At 44.9% G+C, this 26300-nt stretch overlaps 1 protein-coding gene across 7 annotated transcripts in view; it reads left to right on the forward strand.

Annotated features, from left to right (window-relative positions):
* LOC138521067 (receptor-type tyrosine-protein phosphatase V-like) overlaps nucleotides 1-26300 on the forward strand; it is a 641711-nt gene that overhangs the window by 453299 nt on the left and 162112 nt on the right. For all 7 annotated transcript variants that reach the window (XM_069633598.1, XM_069633597.1, XM_069633596.1 and 4 more), the window contains 4 exons: nucleotides 2256-2390; nucleotides 4468-4684; nucleotides 5870-5937; nucleotides 12413-12539. In XM_069633598.1, the coding sequence (XP_069489699.1) occupies nucleotides 2256-2390; nucleotides 4468-4684; nucleotides 5870-5937; nucleotides 12413-12539 (547 nt within the window). The remainder of the gene's footprint in view (nucleotides 1-2255; nucleotides 2391-4467; nucleotides 4685-5869; nucleotides 5938-12412; nucleotides 12540-26300) is intronic.

Below are 26300 nucleotides of genomic sequence, written 5' to 3' on the forward strand. Positions count from 1 at the left end.
TACTCTTGATGTAATTTCTGAGACGAGGGAGATCACTCCTGATGCCTTGTCCACTCTTGATACTCTGGATCCAATTACTGAGATGAGGGAGATTACTCTCGAAATAATCTTCACCTTCCTCCAAACCCCTACCGGGTCTCCCGTAGCTCCTGTTACCTGTGCGTTGGTCGGTCACATTACAGGTTCTTCATGGGGTCCTGAGACCTGGCGTTCCCAGTGAATGCTTTCATGGCTTCTCGCGACTCTGCTTTGGCTCTACAGATCTCCTGGCCAGTTGGTTTCCGGCACAGTTAAGAGACCACGCGGCCCACATTCTCAAGATCATGCCACTGTCTCCCAGCCTCCACTCATGCCTTCATTGCATCGCCTGCAGACAACTCTCGCGTTCTGCTGTCAGTGTCCTCCAGACTGCAGGACTGCTTCCTGGGCATGCAGTCTTCTCCCCTAGTTCTGCCAGTTTCACACCTGCATCCTCTCTCTTCATTGATTCCTTGTTCTCTTTTTATATTGTATAGCTGGGTCCTCCCCAGAGGAGTGCCATAGTCTTGTATTGGGTTCGACTGTGTATACTTCATGCCTCCTCAGGGCCCCCTCTTCCCAGTACCTGTTAGACTTGGCAATGGAGTTATTTGTATAACTCCTTTTAATCTTCTTCTCAGTATTTTGAAAGAAGATATCACAATCAACCTGGATGTTCATGTTGTTCTTCCTTGTCTTGTTGGTATATCTGACAGGAAGAAGGGGCGGGGTATTGCAATAATACACAGTAGTGCTGTCGGCTTGATTCTTTACAGATTGTATAGGTTTCATGGTTTGATGGCACGGAAGTCATTGCTCCCAGGAGAAGAGTCTCTCCTTGTGAGATCCCCCTTTCTGACACGCCTAGGAGGAATGTTGCATAAGCAGGCTCACCTACCTAGCCTCCCAGGGAAGGGCTCACCCCCCTGGGGAGAAGTGACATGATCCCATGAATCGTCACAGGAGTTACTCAAAAGAGGATTGGAACTGTGGGACTAGAATTGTTCAATAACTTGAAGCTCCTTCGGAAATATAACTTGTTTTTCTGTCCCCAATAAAGGGATCCTAGTTTTAAGCCTTTGTGCCACCCCAGTTTACGTAAGACAGTATGGTTCTCGAGAGGCACATATTTTCCTTTTTTTACCAGAGACACATATTATATACATAATTCTCATTTATTTCAAGCCCATTCAAAGTCCTCTCCTCATGAGCCAAATTTACTAGATTTGGTTCTTGAGGAGTAGACTTTGAGACCCCCCTAAAACAATAGGTAATGACTAACATGCAGTGGTTCCCATCAGGCGTGTGCAGATCATTCAGTGGCGGCAGTCTGTGGTTGCTCAGTGTTTGGCGTGGGACACACGGTCTGCACGGAACACCTGGATGCAGTGCTCTGCAGTGCCCATTGTTAAGACTTTGTGTTCACATTAAGAGGTCAACCATAGCATCATATGATTACAGAGAAGCAGCCAGCATTCTTCTGCAGCAGTACATGAGTTGGTGAATGAATGAATGATAGTTTATTTGTGTAGCGCCTATACACACGTGTTTCAAAGGGCTTCAATGCAAGGGAGGGAGCAAGGGAAAAGACAATGACATTCTAACAAAGCCTTGAGACATTAAGAATGTGAAATTAACTATCGTACTGGGCCTGGAGACATTTCAGATAGTGAAAGAGCTTAGACAAAGATAGCGAGTGGACGAAGGGGAAGAAGGAGATGAGAACAGACAAGCGACTATCGTGCTCATGTGACAGCCAATGGCCTGTTCTGACAGTGTCCCACAGTGGTTCCGAAATTACAACTTTTTGTAAGAGAAACTGCAAAGATTAAGAAAGGCCAGAACATGGCATTGTGAGGAACACTGGTAGGTTCCAAGAATCAAACAAGACACTCCTTATTCTGCTTGGTTTGTCCTAAATTGTGCCTATATATTTTATTGTGCTATGCTTGTCTAGCTACACCCTGCAAACTATCGTCCCATGGACTTGTAATTTTGCCACCTCTTCCTCACCTTCAAGGCACCTTTATAAAAGTGACTTCCATTTCCAGCATATTGGAAGTGATTCAAATTAAGTGTCATATATAAGATTCTATTATTTCTACAATAACTGCATACAATGAATGAAAGGCAGACAGAGGTTACTTACTTAAATCATTGTCATTACCTGCATTGCTATGAGCTTGTGTGGGCAATTATTGTTTACCTTTTCAATGTTTCCGTGTTTCTGCTATCAGTCCTTCCCCCGCCACCCAGTGACAGTGCCCCCTTATTTGATGGAGAAGCTGGGGTCATAATTTCTTCAGACATGTTCAGCGAGGAGAACGGACGGATAGAATACTTTGGGATTATCGTCACTTCGAACACGTCCCGTAAGTGGCCACATGTGATATGTATATGTGTTTATTTATTTTTACTAACATTTATAATGTGCACTAAACCCGTGGGCATCAAGGCACAGAGATGGCCCAACATGCTCCCAGAATTGTCTTATCCTTGAAAAGAATTAGGTTTTTTCAATCAAATGAAATAATAGAAATCTATCTATATCTTCCTCTAGATCAGTGTCTATATCTATATTTTTTACATTTAGCCAGAGGAGTTTGTCGCCACCCGCTAATTCCTTCTTTCTGCAGTCCTGTCCCACGATTTGATACAATCAAGTAATTTCCTCTCTTTCTTGCTCGGTCCCCTCTCCAGCTCTCCTCATTGGCTATATTCCATCCTGGTGTGAAGGCCAATGGAGAGGCAGCTGGTATATGATATAATGTTACAATGTCAGCATCCTCCTATTCCCTCCTCCTAATGTACCATGGGAGAGGAGGCACACAGGAACTTTTCCAGGTATGTCCAGTTTTGACAAAAGGGGAAGGTGCAAAGTGGGCGAAGCCGCCCAAAAACTGTAGCCATATTCTAAATTTGCAATAACTTTTTTCAAAAAATGTGTTATACGAAGACACTTTACATAAAACTGCTTCATATGAAAAACTCATAGAACTAAATGCAAGCATGCCAAAAAAGGTAGCAGGCCCCCCCCTCTCTAAAAAGAACATGGCATAATAACCTGTTCTGTGTTTTTTCCCACTTTGAGAGTCTGCAGCCATCGCTTTTTGCTCACTGTACTTTTCACAATGGAGGAATATCCATTTGCATATTAGTCTTGTCCCGCCCATATGCGCCCATCCCAGAATATCTGCCCTGAAGGCCCGTGTGAATGCATTTGTCCAAACACTCAGTTTTCTGAATGTTTACTTTATTCTGGATTTACTAAACCTATCTAACTTTAAGGCCTTAAGTTTGCATTAACTTCATGACAGTTTTGGAATGATGCAAGTTCCTGTAAACATTGAGTAGAGAAAAGAACGTCCACAAAAGCACTATTGTAGAGATCAAGGTTTTACTAGACTTTGCCAGGCATAATAGTACTTGCCAGAAAGGAACAGTTTGAAGCAATGCCACTGGGCCTCGATGGGTGCCTCATGCATTTTTTATTTTAGTCTATTTTTTATATCACACTTAATACCCATAGGCCTTTTAGTGCCCACAAGACAAACAAACGAACAACATAGAGAGGGAAACCAGAACCTATGTGAAGAAATCAATAAAAAAAAGGCAATAGCCAATCATAAAGATGGGCCTTGAGACCCTTTTTAAAATACAGCAGACTCGGACTGTTCTTCAAGTGAAGCAGCAGAGGGTTCCACAAGGATGGTGCCCAAACATCAAAACAGGAGCCACCATATTTATTTAAGTCAAAGTGTGGTTGATCAAGAAGAAGACTATTGCTGGACCTGAAAATTCTCCTATGACGGGCATGTATAATACATTGACCAAGTATCGTGGTGCAGCTCCGGCGCAACATGTGTATACAATTGAAGGAGCCTTCTGCGATATTCTCTGTTGAAGCAGTAACCAGTGAAGTTTGAGGCGAGTTTCAGCGACATGACCTGGTTTTCTTAAGCCACATACTGCATGCACGGCCCCATTCTGAGTTCATAACCGACACCTTCAAGAGTGTGCCAGAGATCAACAGGCCTCCAATTACAAAGCCCAGTTAGTTGAGCTAAATCCCGGTTCCTGTTCTACAAAAGATCCAACTGGACAGTATCCCTTTGCTGAATTTTAAATAGCGGCCATAGGTAAAATTGGTCTTGCATTCTATGAGGATTTTTTCTTTATATCCAACAGCATAGGGCCTAGGGTCTCCACCGAATGGCACTCGGCAAGTTGGAGGAATAAAATAGAATGGCTACCACGTCTTGAGAAACAAAATTAATAATGTTTTACAAAGGGTTTGTTCGGATTTGCTCGACGGGTTGAGCTAGTCTTAAATTGACACCCATTTGGAAAGTTATGGAAGGCAGGGAGCATTATTGATCAATGGACATGTGGCTTTCAAAGTTTAACCATTTTCTTGTTTTTTTTCCCTATTTTTGTTTTGGAAACCAGTATCTAGGCCTACCCAACCTATAACAACAAGCACGTGGTATGACCACTATTATGGCCAAGAGGAGACCTACCTAGCTGTGCTGGTGCCGAACCCTTTCCAGCCAAGACAGAGAGATGCAGCAAACAGAACAAGCTGGGCCGTTCCAGTAGGTACTGATGACTGCAGCCAGACCAGAGAGATCTGCAATGGGAAGCTTAAGACAGACACGCAGTATAGGTAAGCGCACTTTAGAAGCAGGACGTTGTAAGATACACAACGGGCACAAGTTGGGTGTATCAATTGAAGGTAGACGTGCTGTCCAGTTGTGCACAATAAAAGGTTGGAGACACAGAAATGCCAACTGCAGCAATAAGAGGCTATAGGCAGACTCAATTTAGGTAGGTCAGAGATCACATACACACCACAACACAACACGATATGAAAAAGGGTCAATGATGGCCAGCAAACTAAAATTATCTTCAGAGAGACAAAGGTCTTGCGATCTTTGAGAATTTCTCAGTAGGTGGTCACCAAGTAAAGAAAGAGATTCCAGAAGACAAGGACTGCACATTAGCCCGGGCATTGCTTTATTATTAAGGAGATTCAAGCATGGATATAGTAGCTCAGTATACCCATTTCACCCCCACTTAGCATGTGCATCTATAATGGGGCTACTAGATTTCTGAATTGGTGTCTTGAACCATTGATTGTGAACTAGGTGGAATTGTTAAAAACTCATGGTTGAACTGTACCATGGGGCAGAGTTCATAATAAATGTGGTTGTCTGTCTACTATCCGCTTACCTGCTTTCTCCAGCATGAGGGAATAGGTGTGATCGTGCAGTGCATTAAATGTGGGTATGGGTATACAAATATTTGCCCAATGTGAGCTTATACAGTTCCATTACCTCATAATCTACTATTTTGGCAAAAACTCAAAGGACTGCAGGCTCAGTCAAAGTCAATGAGAACAACCCATTGCCACCGAATTTACCGAAGATTGATGCTGGGATTAAGGAGCCTACACCCAAACGTTCACCTGAGCCTGGGCCAAGCCTAATCCATCCAACCACTCTGTACTAGCCCAAACCAGAGAGGGTAGAGAGGTGTGCTGTCGGTAGACACAGAATTAATAACAGGAAGGGTTCTTCTCTAAATTATAGCTGTCAATACTTTTACTGATGAGATTAAGCAAAAGCATATTTGGAATCACCCTCAGGGTTCTTACTGATTACTAGAAGAGCGGCCGCTGACAACTGATTGGGTATTTTAAGCCATTTCTCTGGCAACCAGTGCTGAAATATGAAGGAATAAAGTGCTCTGTATGTTCTTAGGCATGTGTGATCTGTGTTTCAAGCAATTCTGTTCTCCAAGTTGTGGGAGTTGTAATGCAGTATTTGCTCTACCCTTATTTTGGTATCAGGTTCAGCGTGGCTGCATTTACCAGATATGATGCCCTGGATCCCGCTGTGTCCTTCTCTGCCTTCTCAGGTATGGCAAAATCGGTTGTCAAATTCTACTACTTCACTTTATTTGAAGACTGGCCTTTATTTATCCAATTAACACTAGATTTTTGCATCGTAGACGTTAAAGGGTACCCAACCACTTTGTACCGTTACTGAGGTCAACGCACAATTTAGCATAGATTTCTGACTCAATCCTCTGTACTGTTCTCTCCATCAAAGTAGATAGTGATATCCTATTGTTATATAGCGCCTAATTTAGTACTCCTGTAATTATTAGCACTGTCATAATAGCTGCTATTGGTTTGGTCAGCTTTACTTTAACTACTGTGGTACGTCAGAAGAAGGAGGCGGACAAAGTGGTGGCATTCTTAACCAGTATTTATTTAAATAATATGGAAAAAAGGCCTGTCTATCCCTAACAAAAGGGGTTTGCCCTATCTAATGCACAACTAACTAGGGTGCTTGTCGCCAATGGTGCAGTCCAAATCGACAGTCCATCCTCCATCCAAATACTAACCTGCGCTGACTCTACCGCTATTCAAAACTTCAAAACATCGAACAGAAAGGGGTCCAGGAGAATGTCTCCCTTCTCATGGACAGGCTTTTCTAGCATCAATATTCAATTTTCAAATAGTTCTTTGTGATTCCATGTACCAGTTCCTTTAGGTCCTCTAGGTGATTCTTCAGCCATCACGTTCCTCCCTTGTGTTCCATAGATACAGGTTGATAGGCTTTTCAAGATATGTGGGGTCATTACGACCCAGGCGGTAAGTACACCAACTTTACCACCATGGTGTAAACTACGTTTACACCATGGTGGATGGCGGATTTACCGCCCCATTCCAAGGTGAGTGGGGCGGTAAATCCCCATTTACCCTTCCCCATTCCCATTTTTGCCCCATAGGGCATAATGGGAGTGGGGAAGGCGCTAATTACGGCACCGTAAATTACGGTGCCGTAATTAGCACCAAGGCGGTTTAGCGCCATGGATTTTATCGCCTGCTAAAAGCAGCCGTTAAAATTGGAATCAGGCGTTAAGGGTTAACGATGGCATTAACCCTTAACGCCCGAGTTGTAATGAGGCCCATGGTCTTGATCCCTCTATCTTTGGGACTCTTGCAGTGTCTCTCTTCTACTTTCCACACGTGGTTCGATTATCAACCTCTTCCTGAGCTGACTGACTTGACCTTCAATGTGTCCTTTCCTGTCTTTATGATGTTCACTCTCACTGGGACAAGTGTACTGAGTTTTCTATATTCTACAATTTCTTTAAGGTATTCACGACCACTGGGACAAGTGTAATGAGTCCTGTGATGAATCCAATGATGTCATCACTCCATTCCCTGAGGTAGCCCCTCTCAATGTGACCAGGGGACGGCGGCCCCTACCTGATCCTGACCCTAGGGGTTTGGGGGGGTAGCTATACGAGGAAGGACCACCTGGAGAGGTAACCCTCAGGGAGATAAGGTACCATCATTGGGTGAAACCACATACACCCCTCTCCCTTCTAAAGATGTTCCTTTAATCCCCCAGACCTTAATGGCATGTTGTCATGTCCCTTCTGTAAGGAACTAATGGTGGCAACACTAAAGACGGACACCCGTGATCACAGTTCAAGGATATTTATTAAACTGTAAATGCAGGGTGGAAAAACACCTAACCAAAACCTAAATCTAAGATGGGAGCAAGCATCCACCATCAAATGAAAAATCAGGCAGTCCTTCTGGTGTTATCAAATTAAAAGGGCCTATACTAAGAAAACCCTATTGCCAATTCCTTCCAACTAATTGCAAAAATAGTGTGAAAAAAGGGTTCAATAAAGAGACATATTCACAAATAATAAGTCAGGATGTGATTGCCAGGGGGCGCCCTTCCCCACGTTTCCAGCACAGAAGAAGGTGGGACCTTGGAGCACAGTACACCCTCAAGCTTTCTCGGCACGAGCTAACAGTTCCGTTCCAGCTATCAGGTTCTTCGATGGATCGTCTCTTTTCAATAAAAAGTCTCTTGCCTTTGAGGGCCTGATATAGTCAACAACAAAGAAAGTTCCTTTCTCAATGGACTTTGGGTGCAGACGTTTCACTCTTGGATCTCCCATCGAGTGGGCTCGTACCCACTTGAAAAGGGGGACCATTCACTTCCCCTCGTCTTCCAATGCTTCTTACTTTCACAGGTCTTAATGGCTTTTTAAACAATTCTTCAGGCTTTGACTATGATTGCCGACTTCCCTCCCCGGGTTCACTCTTGCCAGCTTTTAACAAACAGTTCATGTATTAGTTTGCACCCTGCAGGATTAATTTCCCTTTCTTTCACAATCATATCCTGGTCAAAGACATTTGACGGTCCAGAGGATGGTAGATTGTATAACCACTTTGACTTTTCTTTGCCTCTTCCCAAGGCCTTCTGGTTACGGTAGTCTCTTATGATTGGGTAATCCCCCATAGTTTCCTGCTTGAGCACCCATGTGGTGCCGGTCGCTTCTGTTTCGGGTTTTCCCCCTCTTTTCTCAATAGTTCCTTTCAAAGTTCAAACCCGCTCTTGCTACTTTTTGTTCAACAAAGTTCGGTTTTCTAATCGACTCATCGACTCACCAGCTGCGATGAACTGCTTGGCTTTCTTCTCTGTGAAGTCAAGGTTGGTACCATCGAGACAAGCGTCTCTCCCCGGCTTGGAGATCAGCAGAGGAGGGTCTTGTGAACAGTAGACATCTGCTGCAACACATGCTGGCCTTTGTTCGTGGTCTTATGTTTCAGATTGCAGAGGTTTCACAGGCTGAGATTTGAAAGGGCGAGGTCACATCTCTCCTTGTCACCCTCTCAGTATTCGCCATCTTTCGCCTCCTCTTGAACTGCCATGCTGAGTTAGCCTTCAGGTTGTTTGGTCTGCATTGCTTGTCCTGTGCTCTCGTGCTCCACCTTTTATCCCTGTGGGAAGGAAAGGGCCATCAGGTGTGTGTGGTTCTGGTCAATTGCCTGACTTTGCCTGACTCTTGTATTGGGACATGTCAGGTAAACCGCTCTGGTGTTACTTCGTTGTCTTTCGTGCTGTGCGAAAGTGTTCGTGACGGAAGAAGGGGGGGCAGTTTTTTTGAATATCCTACATGGTAGGATGGGAAAAGGTCTTGAAAGATGGGGCATACCGCATCTCACCCGTCTGTCTCCCACTGCCACTCACCAAGGACCCCACATTCAGGTGATCCTCCCACACAAGTCCACCCCCAAGAACTGGATCCTGTCCACCTGGATGACGGATCCCTGGGGACTAGCTATGGAGACACCTTAAGGTTTCTCACACTTCCCAACCTCTTAGTAAAACTTTGTTTCCCCTGTGACAGCAAGATGCAGACAACAGATTCAAAGTGTATTTATCAACTCAAATGTCAGAATGGGGTAGAGTCTAACATATCCTGTGTTAAGGTGGGGTTTCCCTATCTAACCCTACTAAGGATAGGCTGAGTCAGTAACTTCAACTTGAAAGTCTGTCTGCGCCAATCTATATTTGCCCTCACAGCTATGCTAAACAATCTGTAGGGATGTCTGCAACAAACTATATAGTGTTCCAAACAAAGTTCTGAGATTTTTCTATCTCTATGCTTTCTTTCCAACTCCCCTTACCCAAGTTCAAAGCAGTTGCAAATAGCCTTGAGGTTCCTTTCCCCAAGTAGACAACACAGTCCCAAGGTGCCAGCTATTCTGACTTACCAATATACCTTCAGTTTTAAGTCCCTTAATTCTCACGACCAGTTCCAGATCACCTTTATAATCATTCAGGTTTTGTTCAAATCGATTGCTACTTTTTCCCATTTACTTCTGCAATCTTCGTCACAAGTGAAAATTATTTATCTGGATTTTCCTTGACTTTGGCGGCACACCACTCCTGGATAGCAGAGACACAGTCAGAGATGAGAGACGGAGAAGAGGTGGCCGAAGGTAGCCTGAAAATGAGCTGAGTGTCATCCGCATAGCACTGAAAGTTGAGGGAGAGAGTAGGAATGCGGTGGGCAAGAAGTGCCAGGTATTGGTTGAACACCCAGGGAGAGAGGTTAGACCCCTGGGGGACACCACAGATAGAGATTGAGGAGAGGAAGGACGCCAGGGCCTGGCCGGTGATACCCAGGTTATCACGGAGACGGTTGAGCAGGATGGCATGGTTGACCGTGTAAAAGGCAGAAGAGAGGTCAAGTAAGATGAGGACACAGGGTGTGTTGGAATCAAGGTTTGAGAGCAGGTTTTCACGGATGTTCAGGAGAGCAGTTTCCATGCTTCTGGTAGCTCTGAAGCCAGACTGATGGTCATAAAGACAACCAACAGATTCAGTGTGAAGATGAAGCTGGGAGATGGGCAGCTTTTCCAGAAGTTTGCCCAGGAAGGGTGTGATGGAGATTGGGCAATAGTTAGCTGGGCAGGACGGGTCGGCAGAGGGTTTCTTAAGAAGCGGGTGCACAAGGGAGTGCTTCAGGGGGGAAGGGAAGACTCCAGTGGAAAAGAAGGGGCTGTAGAAGTCAGCCAGAGCAGGAGCCAGGGTGTCAATGAGGTCCTTGATGGTTTTGGAGGAAAAGGGATGAACCTGTTTCGATGAGACTTTCATAGATTGGACTTGTCAAGAAACCTCATCTGGGGACAACAGGTGAATAGCAGAGAAGGAGGGAGGAGAAATGGCCAAAAAAGGGCCGGAGGAAGAGCAGGGAGTAGAGGGAGGAGGCGGAGAGAAGAGAGAGCAGACAGGATGTTCTGAGTTTTAGAGATGAAATGAGAAGCCAGAGCCGTGCAGAGGGCCTCGGAGGGGACAGGAGAGGTTGAGACTGCAGCAGGATTGGCCAGTTCCTTGCAGATTTTAAAGAGTTTGGCAGAGTTGTTAGATGCCGCAGAGACGCATGCTTGGATGTGAGCTCACTTCTTGGTGCGGACAGAGAGCCGGTATTGCCTTTGGAGCAGGCGGCAGGCCAGTTTGTCAGAGCATGTACCAGAAGCACGCCATTTCCGCTCGGCCCCCCTGCACTTGCGTTTGAGGGTGACGAGGTCTGAGTCGTACCAGGGATTGCATTTGGCTTTAGGCTTCAAGCGGATCCTCATGACAGAGGCAAGAACATCGAAAGTTTCAGATATAGCAGAGTGGAGCATGGAAAGGGCTGTGTCAGGGTGTGAGTCAGCCAAAGGGAGAGGGGGGAGGGGTGAGAAAGTGCCGGCGAAAGCCTCAACTGACACATGCTTCATGGGTCGGATAACCGAGAAGGTGGGTGGCAATTCTGGAATGATGTCTACCTTACAACATGAGTATTCTTTGAATATGGCTGATTATTGATGTCTGGAACCACCCCTTCATTTACAATTCCGGGGTTTTAAGTTATCAAATTCCAGGCCTAAAGGGGTGCAACTTATTATATTTTTCTTAATTCTTCTCCACTTACAGAAGAACAATAAATTACTTTCAAGACAAAGAAATAATATCTGGTTCAGTGAGAATCCAATTCAGATGTTTCTGATTTCGAATCTAGAGATAGGATGTTAGCCAATTAAATTAATTGTCCAGTGAGAAAAGGCATTACGTGTTCTTGAACAGATCAAGTGGACAATCACACCCCTGAGTGACTAAAGGATGTTAAGTTTAACACCAAAAAATAAAACTGAATTGATAAATATGTAAGCCTTAACTGAAATGGGGCCAGCATATTCACATGGGGTGCGGACTACACAGACAGCAGACACAGGTAGGCTTTCTTATGCAAAAAATCTACTAGTCAACCATTTACATCGAAGTCTCTAGGGCTAGAGTTGGCATTTGATCACTTCTGTGCTCCAAATTTTAGACATTTTGGGATTGTTTCCAGAATTGCTAACATACAAAATCAGCGCAGCTAAACTGTTAAGTCTGCTAACAAGCCACAACCTGGGCACATACAGATCTTTTTTTTTTTCAAAACATTTGCAGCACAGAGTGAAATATACAAAATGTCTTTATGTAGACCTACAATAAATGATATAAACATCAGTTCGCGGATAAGAAGGCAAAAAGGAAAAGAACTTCAAAGCATTGAGGCAATGACCAGAAGTGAGCTTTGGTGGCAATGGAACAATTGTATTGCGGATTCCTAAATTGCAACCATATTTTTGGATGTTAACATAGAATAGGTCAAACAATACCAACATGGGCCTCTTTCAGTTATGAGAGAAACATCAATAAAAAATTGAAGTAAGTCTTATTTTTTTAATACCATTTGATGACTAGTTGCAATCTAATGGCATATTTATGGCATCGGGCACCCATGGTATGGGGTAGATAACCCTAAATGTTATTAGCACATTACATTGTATAGCTTGAAGAATTTTCTGGAGATTAGAGCAAAAATTGGGGACAATCCTTTTGTCGCAGATGCATTGTTGTAGGTTCAATCAATGTAGATTATCATTAATTGAACTATATAATCTTCTGTGAGTTTGATGAATTCAAAGGAGCATGCAATAAAAGAACACTTGCCTAAATGCATCTTCTTATGTCTGCAGCCTCTCCCACTGATGTCGATTCCAGTCCCGTACCCATCCCGATAGTGGCCGGTGTCATTGGCGGTGTTCTGTTGACAGGAATTGTCATTCTGGGCCTTATCTACTGGAGACGGAGCCGTGTGAGAAGGTAAACCTTGATGCATGCTCTCTCCTGTGCAAGCTTCTCTTAATGCTTCCACATGCATGACTCTTATATCCATGCCAACATTATCATTCCATTCTGGTGAAAGCCCGGTCCTGGTTTTAACTTTCCATTCTGGAACTCGTAGTCCTTGGTTTACAATGGGTACATCTTGGACTATAAATCCCAGAAGGCAAAGTTAAGATATGTCTGGGCTAGTCTCTCCGGAATGGAATGGATAATGCTGCCCTGTATGCTCTTCCACTCTCTGATGTGCATGTACTTTACATAAGACCTGCTGCTGTTAAATGGTAATCCGTTCCACGGTTTGTGAAATACCTCAAATAATCGTGTCAGCAATGTTGCCTGCCATCAGGGCACAGCAGCATCCTACTGAAATAATGCATATAATTGCTTTCAAATTATTTACCCTCTTTATTTGGAGGACACCCCATGAGACTAGTCTGCTGGCTCAAAAATCAGTTTTTACTAGTAAAATGATTCGGCGTTCCTTTGAAATTGTCCCAATCTTGCTAAATGGCTATGAGCAGGCCAGGATTATCTCCTTTGTAAGTGGACCGCAGTAGTCGACGCGTTTTATAGAGATTTGTCGCTGCGGCGAGGCGAGGACAGGTTTTTGGTCTATGGAGATTCTCTAGCAAGCTTTTGGCGGGCTGCCGGATCTCAATAGCTGATTCTCTGCTCAATCAGGAGCAGTGGACCGCGTAACAAATAAGGGATTTATTCAGGTCAGCAGAACAGAGCCTTCTCGGGTTATTTGTCGAGGTCATTAGCTTAGTGTAGCCAATCAGAGGATACAAATATTCTAAAGGCAGTTCGGCCCCACTATATGACCGCATATCTCACCTCGTGTTCTTTTGTATGTTTGGCGAGGATGTGAGGGATGTTACGTTGAAAGACATGCATTTGGACGTTTGTTTTGACCTATTAGGTAGTCTTTTGATGAGTTTGGAAGAGTATTATCTGTTTTACTGCTGCTTTGTATAGCCCCTTACTGTTTAGTGTGTTTTTAAGCCATTTTTGTAAGAGTTTGTCTTAGGAGGATAGCTCAGCGGCAACGTGCTCGCCTTGGAAGCAAGACGACACGGAACAACACAGGTTCCGCACTTAGAAACCTCTGGGTATGAAGCACGTTATAAATAACCTGTCATATAATATCTGTTGTTTCTTGCGTTAGGTGCCCCTTAAAAAAAAAAAAAAGAAAACCGATGTTTGCCTTTTCCTCTTGTACTGTCCCTTTTTTGTCCCTCTTATAAAAGCCAAAAAAGGTGTCACACTTTCCCTTCTGTGTGTTTGTCGTACACTGTTTTAAAATATTATATTAGATATTGTAGCTGCAGTTTTAGTTGTAGTTTTAAGATTAAGATTGTTTTTTTTTGTTCCCTTGTTTTTTACTGTTGGGTTGTGCTGTTTTCTGGGTGTGCATTTGTGTTCTGGGTTGAGCAGCAGGGAGTTGTGGCTGCGCATACACAGTGCTCGGCATTGTCAGCGGTACCTGTCCTGCGATGCTGGGTGGGAAGCGGAAGAAATTGGGGAGCAAGAGGTGCATTTGATTCATCGATGATTGATGTGGGCGGACCCGCAACCCGCATGCGCTTTGTGGCAAACTCGTGAGCCTAAGACAGTGGCTGTCTAAGCAGGGGAGTTGCTAGGTCTGGAAAATACCCAGGGCTAAGCTGATGTCGGAACTGTTGGGACTGGGGGCTAGCTAGTTTTTTGGCTGTAGCTCCTGAGATTCTATCCGGGGCTACTGTCTTGATATTGGGCAAAATCTTCCTCGGGGCCAGCCCTTTGAGAGCAAAAATACCCAATTCAGCCCAAAATACAGGTTCTATTGTGCTGAGCAGTGATCTCATGCAAGTGACAAATGACACCCTCAAAGTGTTATTAGCATATTTATTCTAAGCAGTGAATTTCATATACATTTGGGATTCAAGTTACAGAATATTAGAAAGCATAACACTTAGAGCAATGCAAAATATAGTGAAACATGGAACTTAGATAAACATAGAGAAACATAGAGAAATATAGAGAAACATAGAGAAACACAGTCTTACGTCCCTTAATCAGCCCTGGGAGACCTGGGTTTCTCATAAGCTAGCTGTAAAACAAGCCCCGCTCATAGAAAAACAAGGCTGGAGGACACCGTGAGAGCCAATTCCGGGCACCTGTTTCTGCACGAATCAAGTCCACAGGCGATCTCCCCCTGATCCATGTGTGCATGGATATTTTATAACTTCTTGCTGTCAGTCACCATGACGCACAGTTCCAGAACTTTCCCTGTGCAACTGGCTCATGGAAAAAACCCAGCTCTCTCTGAGATGCTCCCTGCTCGCTCCTACCCCCTCCCTTGTTCCCATCTGCGCTGGCTGAGGAATGTCTTATCAGTACCTTCCCAGAGAAAAGGAAGATTAGCTTGGGGCCAGGGCTAACGTTAGTGAGGCTGAATATTCTAAGGGAAGCAGGGATGTATTAACCCCATCTGCAAGCTCTAAAAGGCATGCACTCATAGCTTAGTGTTTATAGCGCTTAAGACTGGCTATCTAAGCGCTATATAGGTGCCATGATGTTCCAAACACTCCAAAAACCTATTAGCTACATAGCTGGGGGCCCTCCCTGCCTGTCATATTCCTTGTAGCTCACTACTGCATAATGGAAGTGCTACAACAGACTACTGTCAGCATTTTTAGCACATACTTTGAATACACTATTGGCTTTCAGCGGCTAATGCTGTCATCTAAAGCCCTGATTGGCAAGGTTGCAATTTCGTGTATCACTACATTCCACCCCTATTCAACGTGTGTGCGACAAAATGCTGACTAATACCTATCAATATAGTATTTAGTGCAGCGATAAAGACCTTGGGGCTTTGCAAGAGGTTTAAGCAAACTATCTTCTAGCGGTTAGTTAGCGTGGCATGCAAGGTAAAACACTACCTAAACAAAAATGTACACAAAGTGAACAGTGACATATACCCTTGCCAGAACCTGGCCTACACAAAAATACCTACGCCAAGTGAACATGGACATTTACTCTAGCCAAAACCTGGCCTACACAAAAATACCTAAATCAATTTTGTATAACTGATTGTCAGTTAAAAAGCAGCATGCAGTTAAAATGTCAAGGCAATCCAGTGTAGTCTAATCTACAATGCACTATTGCATTTATGTATGGTTACCAATTCTAAAACCTGGCAGCCTTTCACCCTAAGGGCCTACCCTCCCCCTGATCCCAGGGCATTCAAGCGTGACTATGGGCTGTGTGACTAGACACTTCCCCCAGGTAGGTGGAACCCAACCAGAAACCATCTAATTTCTTGAACAAGGTGAACCCATGGGCACCAGGTTGTCTAAATAAAAACAATTATACTAATTTACATCAAAGCATGGCATGTGTTATTCATGCAATCAAAAGCAAGCAATTCAATCCATATGTATGCTGGTAACTGTAGCTCTGCGTGCCAGTGTGTGGAGGATGGTCGCCCCCACCCAGTAAAAGCCAACACCTGCTGATTTAACAATGTTTGCCATACAATGCATTGTGTGTATTTAGCAGTCTTGTTGACCTGCCCTATGGCAGACAAAAATGTCTTCATGTCTAAAATACTGTTATCTTCAATTGGCTGTCAATACTTGTAGCAGTGCTGGGCATATCAATGGGCCCCACTAGGCCAGAAGTTCTATAGCAGAGCTGGCATCAGAACCCATAGTGGCTAGCTTATTGTGCACAGTTTCTATGTCACAAGCATATAAAGCTCCTGCAATTAATGAATCTAGCTCCCTAGCTACGCGCACTCTAGTGATGGGCCATAGAAATGGACTCCATTTGTAGCAGCTTGGTAGTACTAAGGAAACATTGCCTCATGATAAATCTATGTCTAAGTGTAGCACTGTAATAATGAAGGTGTGCATTACCAGTCTACAATTTACATGTTGTCTTACTACTGGAAAATCTAACAGGTTCACAGTGTCTACCTTCTGTGACTTGGAGAATACCCTTCTTCAAGTGGGATATCTACCATATACAATATTAACTTTAGCCACAAACACCATACTACTATCCGGCAGTGGCTGTTTCATCACACCATGGAAAAAATTCATTTAGTCAAGTTATAGTTCATTAAATCTTGGCGAGAACACTCGCTGCAGTTCTTGGTCAGAAAAACATCACATTAGACAAATTAAACAAATGGTATCCATTCAGTGACAAAAGATGCCTGACAATGTGCCAGGCCAGTACTCTAGCAATTCCATGTGGATACTCATTTGCAGCGCTTTTCCAAAGAATTATTCCAAATGTTTACAATCAAAAGGTGACTCTTTGCATTAGTGTGCTGGAGACAGCTGTCCCCACAAAAACATGAAACTGGTTGGTTTAACAAAAAACCGTGTCACACTCTGTGTCATAAAATCAAACATCAAGTCAGTCATGGTTTCATTTACCTGCCTTAAGCTGGCTGTAAAAGTATCCAGTGTTTCAAAGATTACCATTTCAAATTATAGCTCATACACTTGGCAGCATTACTTCAATTAAGAATCTTAACCTACGCACAGGTGACTTTGATGTGCGTACCCATCTTATCTCAAAATAAATTACGCTCCTGCTTGCATAATTCTGCTGCCCCAACAGTTCATAAATCATTCTCCTGCCTACGTGCAATGTAGAATATTTTTTTTTTTTCAAAAAACAAAACATCTCTGGTTAAAGCCATTCAGTTGGAAGAGTAAAACCATTTGGTTTTTTCAGATTCATCTCAACAGTGCATTTAAAAACCATTTTTCAATGTGTTAGCATTCAATTGCTGTGTCACACAGCTGTATGTGGTGCCTGATGTTACAGTCCACAATTCATTGTCCATAGTCCTTTAAACAAGAAAGGGCAAAACATGTCATTTAAATGTGTAGCATCAAATACTTGATAATTAGCCAAGTCTGCACCGTGCCAGTTCAGTTCGCAGTGGCTCGCTTTCTCTGAGAATGCGTCTGACCCTTCTTTGATCAGTGTCACCCACAAACTGCACATCATCTTCCTATATTATGAAATGTCTTGTCGTGCTTTGCCTAGGCAAAATACAAACAGAAATGTTAGGATGTCATCAAAACTTCAATATCAGCGTTATCCACCCCTTCCCATAATACCACCCCCATCTTCAAAAAGTCTCATCAGGTAACTACACACTTTGTCATTGCTACTGCAATTATTTATGATATGATATGATATGATATGATATGATATTTGTAACGCGCCTATACACAAGTGTTTCAAGGCGCGACGAGGCAGGGAGGGAGGGAAACAAGGGGAAGACAGACAAACGATCCTACTAGGCCAGGTGTCATTCAGATCGCGCAAGTGCAGAGGTAAGGGGAAAAGGAGAAAGTGCAGGGGGAGGAGGTGGGGGGGAAGTGCGGTACAAGGTAAGTAGCGTAAAATAAATAAATAATAAATAATAAATAAAAGGGCCAGCTGGTGGCAAGTGCGAGGTAAGTGCAGAGCAAGTGCTGGGAAGGGGGCTGTAGGGATGCAGTGACAGTCCCACAGTGCAGGGGGAGCCAGGGAGGCAGTGCAAGTGGAGAGTGGCTGGGACCTGGACCGAGGTCGCTGAGAGTGGCTCAGATGCAGGTTTAGTGCAGAATTCAGTGGGGAGTTAAGCAGGTTTAGCAGGGGAGAGGGAGAGAGAAGGCAGAAGCGAAGAGGAAGGTTTTGAGGTGCTTCCGGAACCGGAGATGGTTCTCCTCAAGTTTCAGGGAGGCAGGAAGGCTGTTCCAGAGGGAGGCCCCTGCTGCGGAGAGAGATCTACCCCCAGCTCGTTGCTTCGAGAAGCGGCTGACCATGAGGGAGTTGGAGAAGGATGAGCGAAGGGCTCGTGAAGGAAGATATTTAGGAAGAGAGAGTTGAAGGTATTTAGGCCCCAGGCCCCAGAAGGCCTTGTGGACAATGCAGAGGGTTTTGAACTTAATCCTCGCAGCCACTGGGAGCCAGTGAAGAGATTTCAGTCCTGGAGAGATACGGTCCCTGGGCTTGAGGCCAAGGACAAGTCTCGCAGTTCTGTTCTGGATAAGTTGCAGAGGGCGGAGAGTGGAGGCAGGCAGATTAAGATAGAGGCTGTTACAGTAGTCCAGCCTTGAGAGAACCAGGGCTCGGGAGACAGTGAGCTTCTGGGGGAAGGAGAGGAAGGGAAGAATACCTCTGAGGAGGTGCAGCTGGTAGTGTGACTTCTTAGAGACGTCAGATATATGAGGAGAGAAGGAGAGTGTGGAGTCGAAGATGACCCCAAGGTTTTTAGCCTTGCAGGTAGGGGCAGGAAGGGGGCCAAGGGAGGCCGGCCAGAGAGCTGCAGGGAAGGAGGGAGTGGGTGTGCCGATGAGTAGAATCTCAGTCTTACTGGCGTTAAGGCAGAGGTCATTGGCGGCACACCATTCCTGGATAGCAGACAGACAGTCGGAGATGAGGGAAGGAGAGGAGGAGGCCGAGGGTAGCCTGAAAATGAGCTGGGTATCGTCCGCATAGCACTGGAAGTAGGGGCAGAGAGCGGCGATGCGGTGGGCAAGGAGTGCCAGATACTGGTTGAAAAGCCAGGGAGAGAGGTTGGATCCCTGGGGGACACCACAGGTGGAGAAAAAGATGTCAGAGAGGAAGGAGCCCATTTGGACCTGGGAGGGTCGACCGGAAAGGAAAGAGGTCAGCCATGCCAGAGCCTGACCAGTGATACCCAGGTTATCACGGAGACGGTTGAGCAGGATGGCATGGTTGACAGTGTCAAAGGCAGAGGAGAGATCGAGCAGAATGAGAACACAGGGAGTGTTGGAATCGAGGTTCAGGAGCAGGTCCTCACGGATGTTCAGGAGAGCAGTTTCCGTGCTTCGGGCCGCTCTGAAGCCGGATTGATGGTCATGAAGATTACCAACAGATTCAGCATGGAGGTTAAGCTGGGAGATGGCCAGTTTCTCCAGGAGCTTGCCCAGGAAGGGAGTGATGGAGATTGGGCGATAGTTGGCCGGGCAGGAGGGGTCGGAGGAGGGTTTCTTGAGGAGGGGGTGCACAAGGGAGTGCTTGAGGGGGGATGGGAAGACTCCAGAGGCGAATGAGTGGTTGCAAAAGGCAGCCAAGGCAGTTTCTGGGGGCTTATTTACACTCAACCATACGGGGTGTAACTGCCTAATCACAAACTCATTTGTGCAATGCAATCATAGCTGGTCAATGGTACCTCAGACTGATCTGTGCTTTTACAAAGCCATATAGTAAGTACCCAGGTCGCACAATGCTTTTCTTTTTCACCAAAGCGATCACCAATGCCAGGCGCCAACTTGCTTCCAGTGTCCCATGATCTTGGTTTAGGTTGCCCTGCTGGCATCACTCCATTTTTCAAAGGTAAAGTCTTTCAGTATTTATCTTTCTTTTCTTAGCAGTGTCTTTTCAAGCCTCTGGTTTTTTCACTTGTCATCATTTTTTTTCAAAGGGCGTTTGCTGTTTTTGAACCACTCCTTTGAGTGCGATAGTCTGAGTCAGTTTCTTTTGTTGCTTCAACAAATCATTCATTCTTGCACTAAGCCGTGTGGCTTCTGGATCATGGCTAATGTGCAGTGTTCATGTTGTACTTCAAAGCCCCGCTCTGCATGTTGTCTCTTGCAAAACGGCTAAGCACTTTTGTCAGTTTTGCTTCCATCTGGAAGGCCATAATGTCTTTGTCAGTTACTCCATCCCTGGCAATGTAGCTTGCAGTTTGCCAGATGTGTATTTTCTCTTCTCAAAGCGCCTAGAGGTTTCTTCTCCAGTGCACAGCGCTTTACTTCAGTTCACATCACATGGAGCATTGGAATGCAGCTTGCACAGCAATAGCGCTTTACTTCACTTCACATCACATCACATGGGAATGCGGTTTGCACAGTAATATCTGTTGGAATGGGCAGCTGTCTTTTCTTGGCCCATTCACAGATGCATAGGTAAATGTTCAGATGTGATGTGCCCGTCTGCCATCCTGCATGAAGCCTTTGCTCCGTACCACAGTTTACTAGGCAAATTCTTTACTTTTTGAACAGCTCTCTGTTTTTTGCTCCCCCTTCCTCAGGAATGCAGGCATGTTTATCTTTCGTGTGCACCTGGCAGCGCCATTAGCACGCAGCTTATCTCTTTTGCCTATAACTCTTATACTGTGGCGGCTTCACTCGTTTCAGACAATTCATCCAGATTAACTCTTTCTTGTACTGTTTCTGCTTTTGTTTGCCTTCACGCACCTCGCCCAAGACAGCTTCAAGGCACAAGCTCTGCACACACAGCAAGACTCTTGTTTTCAAAAGCGGCACTTTTCTTGTCCTTTTTCTACTCCATGTAATTTTGCAAAATGTCAAAGCGTCTTTTTTTTCTTGTAATGTGCGATCTTTCAAGAGAACTCACAACCCATTAAATCTTTGTGCTATCTTATCACACACAGATGTTTCATTCTGTTGTACCATTGCCAAACTATAACCACTCAGTTCAGTGCATTTAAAAAATAAAAATGCCATATTTAGTGCAGCTCCCTGCACGTTTTTTTTCTGCAAGAACAACCCACACTCTATTGCTTGTGGGCTGTTTAATGTGTCAACAACATTTTTCCCCATGTATCACAGTCAACAGGTCACTATTTCCAAAGCATACATCACTAATGAGGCAACAGCACAAATCCATGGCATAGCATGGGGACAGTCAAAAATACTCCAGGGGCAATTTAGAAAAATATAAATTGTTTTTCCCCCCAACCATTGCAAGCTGGTTCTGCAATTTCAAATCAGTACACAAAAATCGAAAATCCAAATAACATTCACTCACTTTCCTTTTAAGTGAGTCTCTCACCCAATAAAAGCATGGCACAGCCTAAAATGCAATATAACCATTTTAGTGTGTTTCCTTTAAACAGAATTTGCCACCATTAGCACATGGAATTTTACAGTTGCCAAAAGAAAGAAAAAAAACTCTTTAGGCTCTCAGCACAGATGTTACTCATTCTCCTAAGCATGGCTCATTCCCCTTCCTCATTATTCAGGAATGCCAACCCTTCAAAAGCATACATCAAAAAAAAGACGAACCTTCGCCTCCGAACATTACAGCCCCCACTCTATAGCACACTGGGGCTGAGTCAATGGTTAAATCACTATTCACAATTTGCATGTCAAATCCCTGCAATTATTATTTTTTTTTCCTGCCCTCATGACAGAATAGAGATGAGAACTCCGTCTCACTATGCATTCCAAATTACAACTTTAAACTTGGGAAACCACATGATAAAATTCTTTTCTAATTGAGCATACATCTTTCTTAACCATTCATCGGAGTGCTTTAAACAAAGCCATTTCCCGCTCGTTTATTGCCTTGTACTCCCTGGCACCAATCCCATGAAGGGAGTCTTAACCACACAAGCTATCGGCCACGGCAAGCCGACACAACATTGCTGCCTTTTGAAGTCTCAGAGCTGCAGTGAGACCATCAAGGAAATGCGACAGCCTGCTCCCCACTCTACACTGTGTTCTCTCACACCATTTGTCATGTCAGCATGGCACTGCTCTTCACAATCCCACAAAGCTGCCACCAAATGTCTTGATATTGGGCAAAATCTTCCTCGGGGCCAGCCCTTTGAGAGCAAAAATACCCAATTCAGCCCAAAATACAGGTTCTATTGTGCTGAGCAGTGATCTCATGCAAGTGACAAATGACACCCTCAAAGTGTTATTAGCATATTTATTCTAAGCAGTGAATTTCATATACATTTGGGATTCAAGTTACAGAATATTAGAAAGCATAACACTTAGAGCAATGCAAAATATAGTGAAACATGGAACTTAGATAAACATAGAGAAACATAGAGAAATATAGAGAAACATAGAGAAACACAGTCTTACGTCCCTTAATCAGCCCTGGGAGACCTGGGTTTCTCATAAGCTAGCTGTAAAACAAGCCCCGCTCATAGAAAAACAAGGCTGGAGGACACCGTGAGAGCCAATTCCGGGCACCTGTTTCTGCACGAATCAAGTCCACAGGCGATCTCCCCCTGATCCATGTGTGCATGGATATTTTATAACTTCTTGCTGTCAGTCACCATGACGCACAGTTCCAGAACTTTCCCTGTGCAACTGGCTCATGGAAAAAACCCAGCTCTCTCTGAGATGCTCCCTGCTCGCTCCTACCCCCTCCCTTGTTCCCATCTGCGCTGGCTGAGGAATGTCTTATCAGTACCTTCCCAGAGAAAAGGAAGATTAGCTTGGGGCCAGGGCTAACGTTAGTGAGGCTGAATATTCTAAGGGAAGCAGGGATGTATTAACCCCATCTGCAAGCTCTAAAAGGCATGCACTCATAGCTTAGTGTTTATAGCGCTTAAGACTGGCTATCTAAGCGCTATATAGGTGCCATGATGTTCCAAACACTCCAAAAACCTATTAGCTACATAGCTGGGGGCCCTCCCTGCCTGTCATATTCCTTGTAGCTCACTACTGCATAATGGAAGTGCTACAACAGACTACTGTCAGCATTTTTAGCACATACTTTGAATACACTATTGGCTTTCAGCGGCTAATGCTGTCATCTAAAGCCCTGATTGGCAAGGTTGCAATTTCGTGTATCACTACAGCTACAACCAAAACACCAGGGGCTATAGCCCCCTTAGCCCCCCCCTAGCAACGCCCCTGTGTCTAAGGAATGGCAGCACCCTGTGAAAAACCCTAGGAGTGACACTGCCCCATTAAAAAACCGATACTGTGCCCTCAGAAAACAACCTGGGAACCTTAAAATGTTACAGCACCATGTGAAACAACCTGCGAGTATTAGAAGGAAGCTGAAGCCTGTAGGAGATCATGAAAACCTTTCCTGGGCTGAGGATTCAAAAATATTACATTCTACTTAGTTGATGCATTGGAATGTGTAAGAGTCACTGCTACTGCTGCCTATTACCCACCCACATGCACAAAGAAACAGCCCTGCTCCACTTTCAGTATCTGAGATACACTGAACAACAGATATGTATCATCATCCAAGCTGCTGTGTTGGCAATAGAGAAATTACAAATCCATAGTCTTCTACAATGAAGTGAGCATTCATTTTTAAAAATGCCAATTGTTCAGCGTGTGGCACTCTGAGGTTTCTCCTGTGGTGCGGGACAGAAGCCCTGGTCACACTAAAAACTCTGGAACTGTACCCTGAAGCTGATCTATTCTATAGCAACTCGCACAAGTGGCCCTGGACAGACAGACCGCTTGCCGTACCAGTACTTTTATGGTTTGTTATCCCCTCCCACATGTGAAGGGCCTGTTCCTCTTGGTGGCCTGTCTGTATTCAAGATGTCTAAGTCACTAAGAAGGGTGTCCCACAGATTTTCCTACCCTACCCGACGGCTGGGTCTGCACTACTCGCATGCTTTCAACAGGTGTCTTTGATGTACTGCCCATTGATGCTGTAAGCCCCTTGAGCTTGCTGTGGCTGTTGCAGTTGGACAATAGTTGGGCTGGTTGACGTTCTTCCAGCTGTCTACATTCTAGTGCAACTTTAAATTGAAAATGCTGCATCAAAGCTTCCTTGCACATTTGCACAGCATCTCCTCCTCGTGATGGTGCGGCAAGACCTCCTCACCCGAGACGTGCAGACGAAAAGTATCTACTTTACATTGAAAGGTGGATCATCAAAGGTAGAAAGCTGGTACCCAATTGTACCTTTCAATTCAAAAACCCACGGTTTACGCTGCAAGGTTGAAAACAGGTACCAAACCAGCCGTTCAACATCAACCACCATGGCACTGGCCCTTCTCATGTGGGGTTGACCCAAAGCAGGTATACCGAAGGGAGAACCTCACACAAGGATGTATGTTGATGGCCAACCCATTTTGTGGCCTCCTCAAAGGCTTGTAGCACAGAGCAAACAAAGGACTGCAGCTCCCACTGGCCTAGTGCTAATCTTTCCCAATCTAAAGCTCTGCTGCGATTGTTGAGGCAAACTGTGATGGCATTGCACTGCTCACATAGCCTGTCCATTGGGTACAAAGTAGAGATCCAACAAGTGGCCACAGAGGCCTTAAGATTATGCAGTGGCAACTTCTGGTGGACTTGTGGTTGGCACAGTGGAGCTCTTGCATTGAAATCCCAGCTGAAATGGGAGCTAATCTTCTTGGCCTCAGCGACCATTTCTCTCATCGGCGAACAACTGCTCAGAAAGCATGTGACCATGAGGTGTAGGACCTAAGCAGAGCACAAGCAGTGTGTAGTCCGTCCGTAAGGTGGCAAGTCATTTTAATCAATGTCTGCTGCAGCAAAGCCCAAGTGTACACTACAAGACCTTAGCTACTGCACCATCACATTCTCCGCCGTCTGCTAGATGTCAACTCTGGTGCGACGTTGTCCTGAAACCCTTGCATGCACAAAGTTGCCTGCTGGTGATAAGCATACACCTGCTGCCCCTTGAATTAGTCCAGGAACACTCTTTTGACTGTCAGAGAAAGGAAAGACCACTCAGTGGGCTGTGAAGTCAATTTAATAGAGGGTTTCACAACCTTGCCAAAGGTCCATGGCGAAGTGGACATTTTGCCCCCACATACTGCTTTAGTGCCAGCCCCACTGTAGTCATAACTGTGCTATGCAATCCTGTACTGCTTTGTGAGAGAAAAAAACATATGTCTGGACTTTCCCACAAGGTGCCAGAATCCAGCTATTTCCACAAACGAGTAAGGAAAGAAATCCACTGCTGATTTTATAGCCAGGTTAGCATTGAGAAGGGGCTGTCCGTTATAGGACCTGTGATAATTCTGGCCAGGCTCAAACGTTCCATAAAGCAGCCCTGGCACAGTGACCACTGCTATGCACTGCCACAATACAGGGCCCTGAAGTTGGTGTCCTCCTCCCAGTGCCAGGCACTGAGCCAGCTGAAGAATTTTCAGGAGTAATTGTGCAGACTGGTATGCTGCTTGTCTGAAGGGTCGAGGAGGTGTGCACCCAAATCGTGTGTTGCCTTCTCCTCCTGCTATTGCATAGTGCTACTGCATATGGCAGTGCATAGGTTTGGGATTCAGGTTGGTACTTGCATGCCCTCTGATACATGTTCAGGGTGTGCAAATGGCCAGAGGCACTTGATGTGTATTCTCTGTATTGCTTCACGTTTTATGTTTGTAGTGGGCTAGCAGCACACAGGCTGGATTCATATGAGTGTGATGATGATGATGATGATGCTTGTATTTGTGTGCCGGTGGTGGTCTGGATGCCACGTAATTAGTCATTTCTGATCACCAACAGTATGGCTATTTCTCATAGACACTGTACACAAGTGTGTGGGGGAGAGGGGTTAAGCGTCTATTAATACTACAGACACAGCATCTGATTTGCATATGTTCTTTCCCTTTCTGTAATGGCTTGGTAGGAGAAGAACGGTGGTCTGGAAGGTTGCCAGAGCAATGCCAAAGGTTAAGATTAATTCTAAACCTTCCAGCCATCACCTCTTTGTTTTTGCTTTGTCACCCCGAGTGGGACGGGTATGCCCAGACGTGGGTCCCGTGCCTGCTGGGCCTAGAGACCCGAGCTACTCCTCACTGATGAGGCCCAACTAGGCTGAAACATGTTTGGGGATGATTGTGGTCTGCTGCAGAAGGGATGTGACCTAGCAGTTCGGACTGGACTGCCCCTTTTGGTGTGGGATCAAGCCTGATTTGCATATGTTCTTTCCCTTTCTGTAATGGCTTGGCAGGTGAAGAACGATGGTCTGAAGGGTTGCCCAGAGCAATGCCAGAGGTTAAGATGTATT

Source organism: Ambystoma mexicanum, chromosome 13 (genome assembly GCF_040938575.1).
Source record: "Ambystoma mexicanum isolate Mex_15411 chromosome 13, UKY_AmexF1_1, whole genome shotgun sequence".
In the NCBI taxonomy this organism is placed as follows: Eukaryota; Metazoa; Chordata; class Amphibia; order Caudata; family Ambystomatidae; genus Ambystoma; species Ambystoma mexicanum.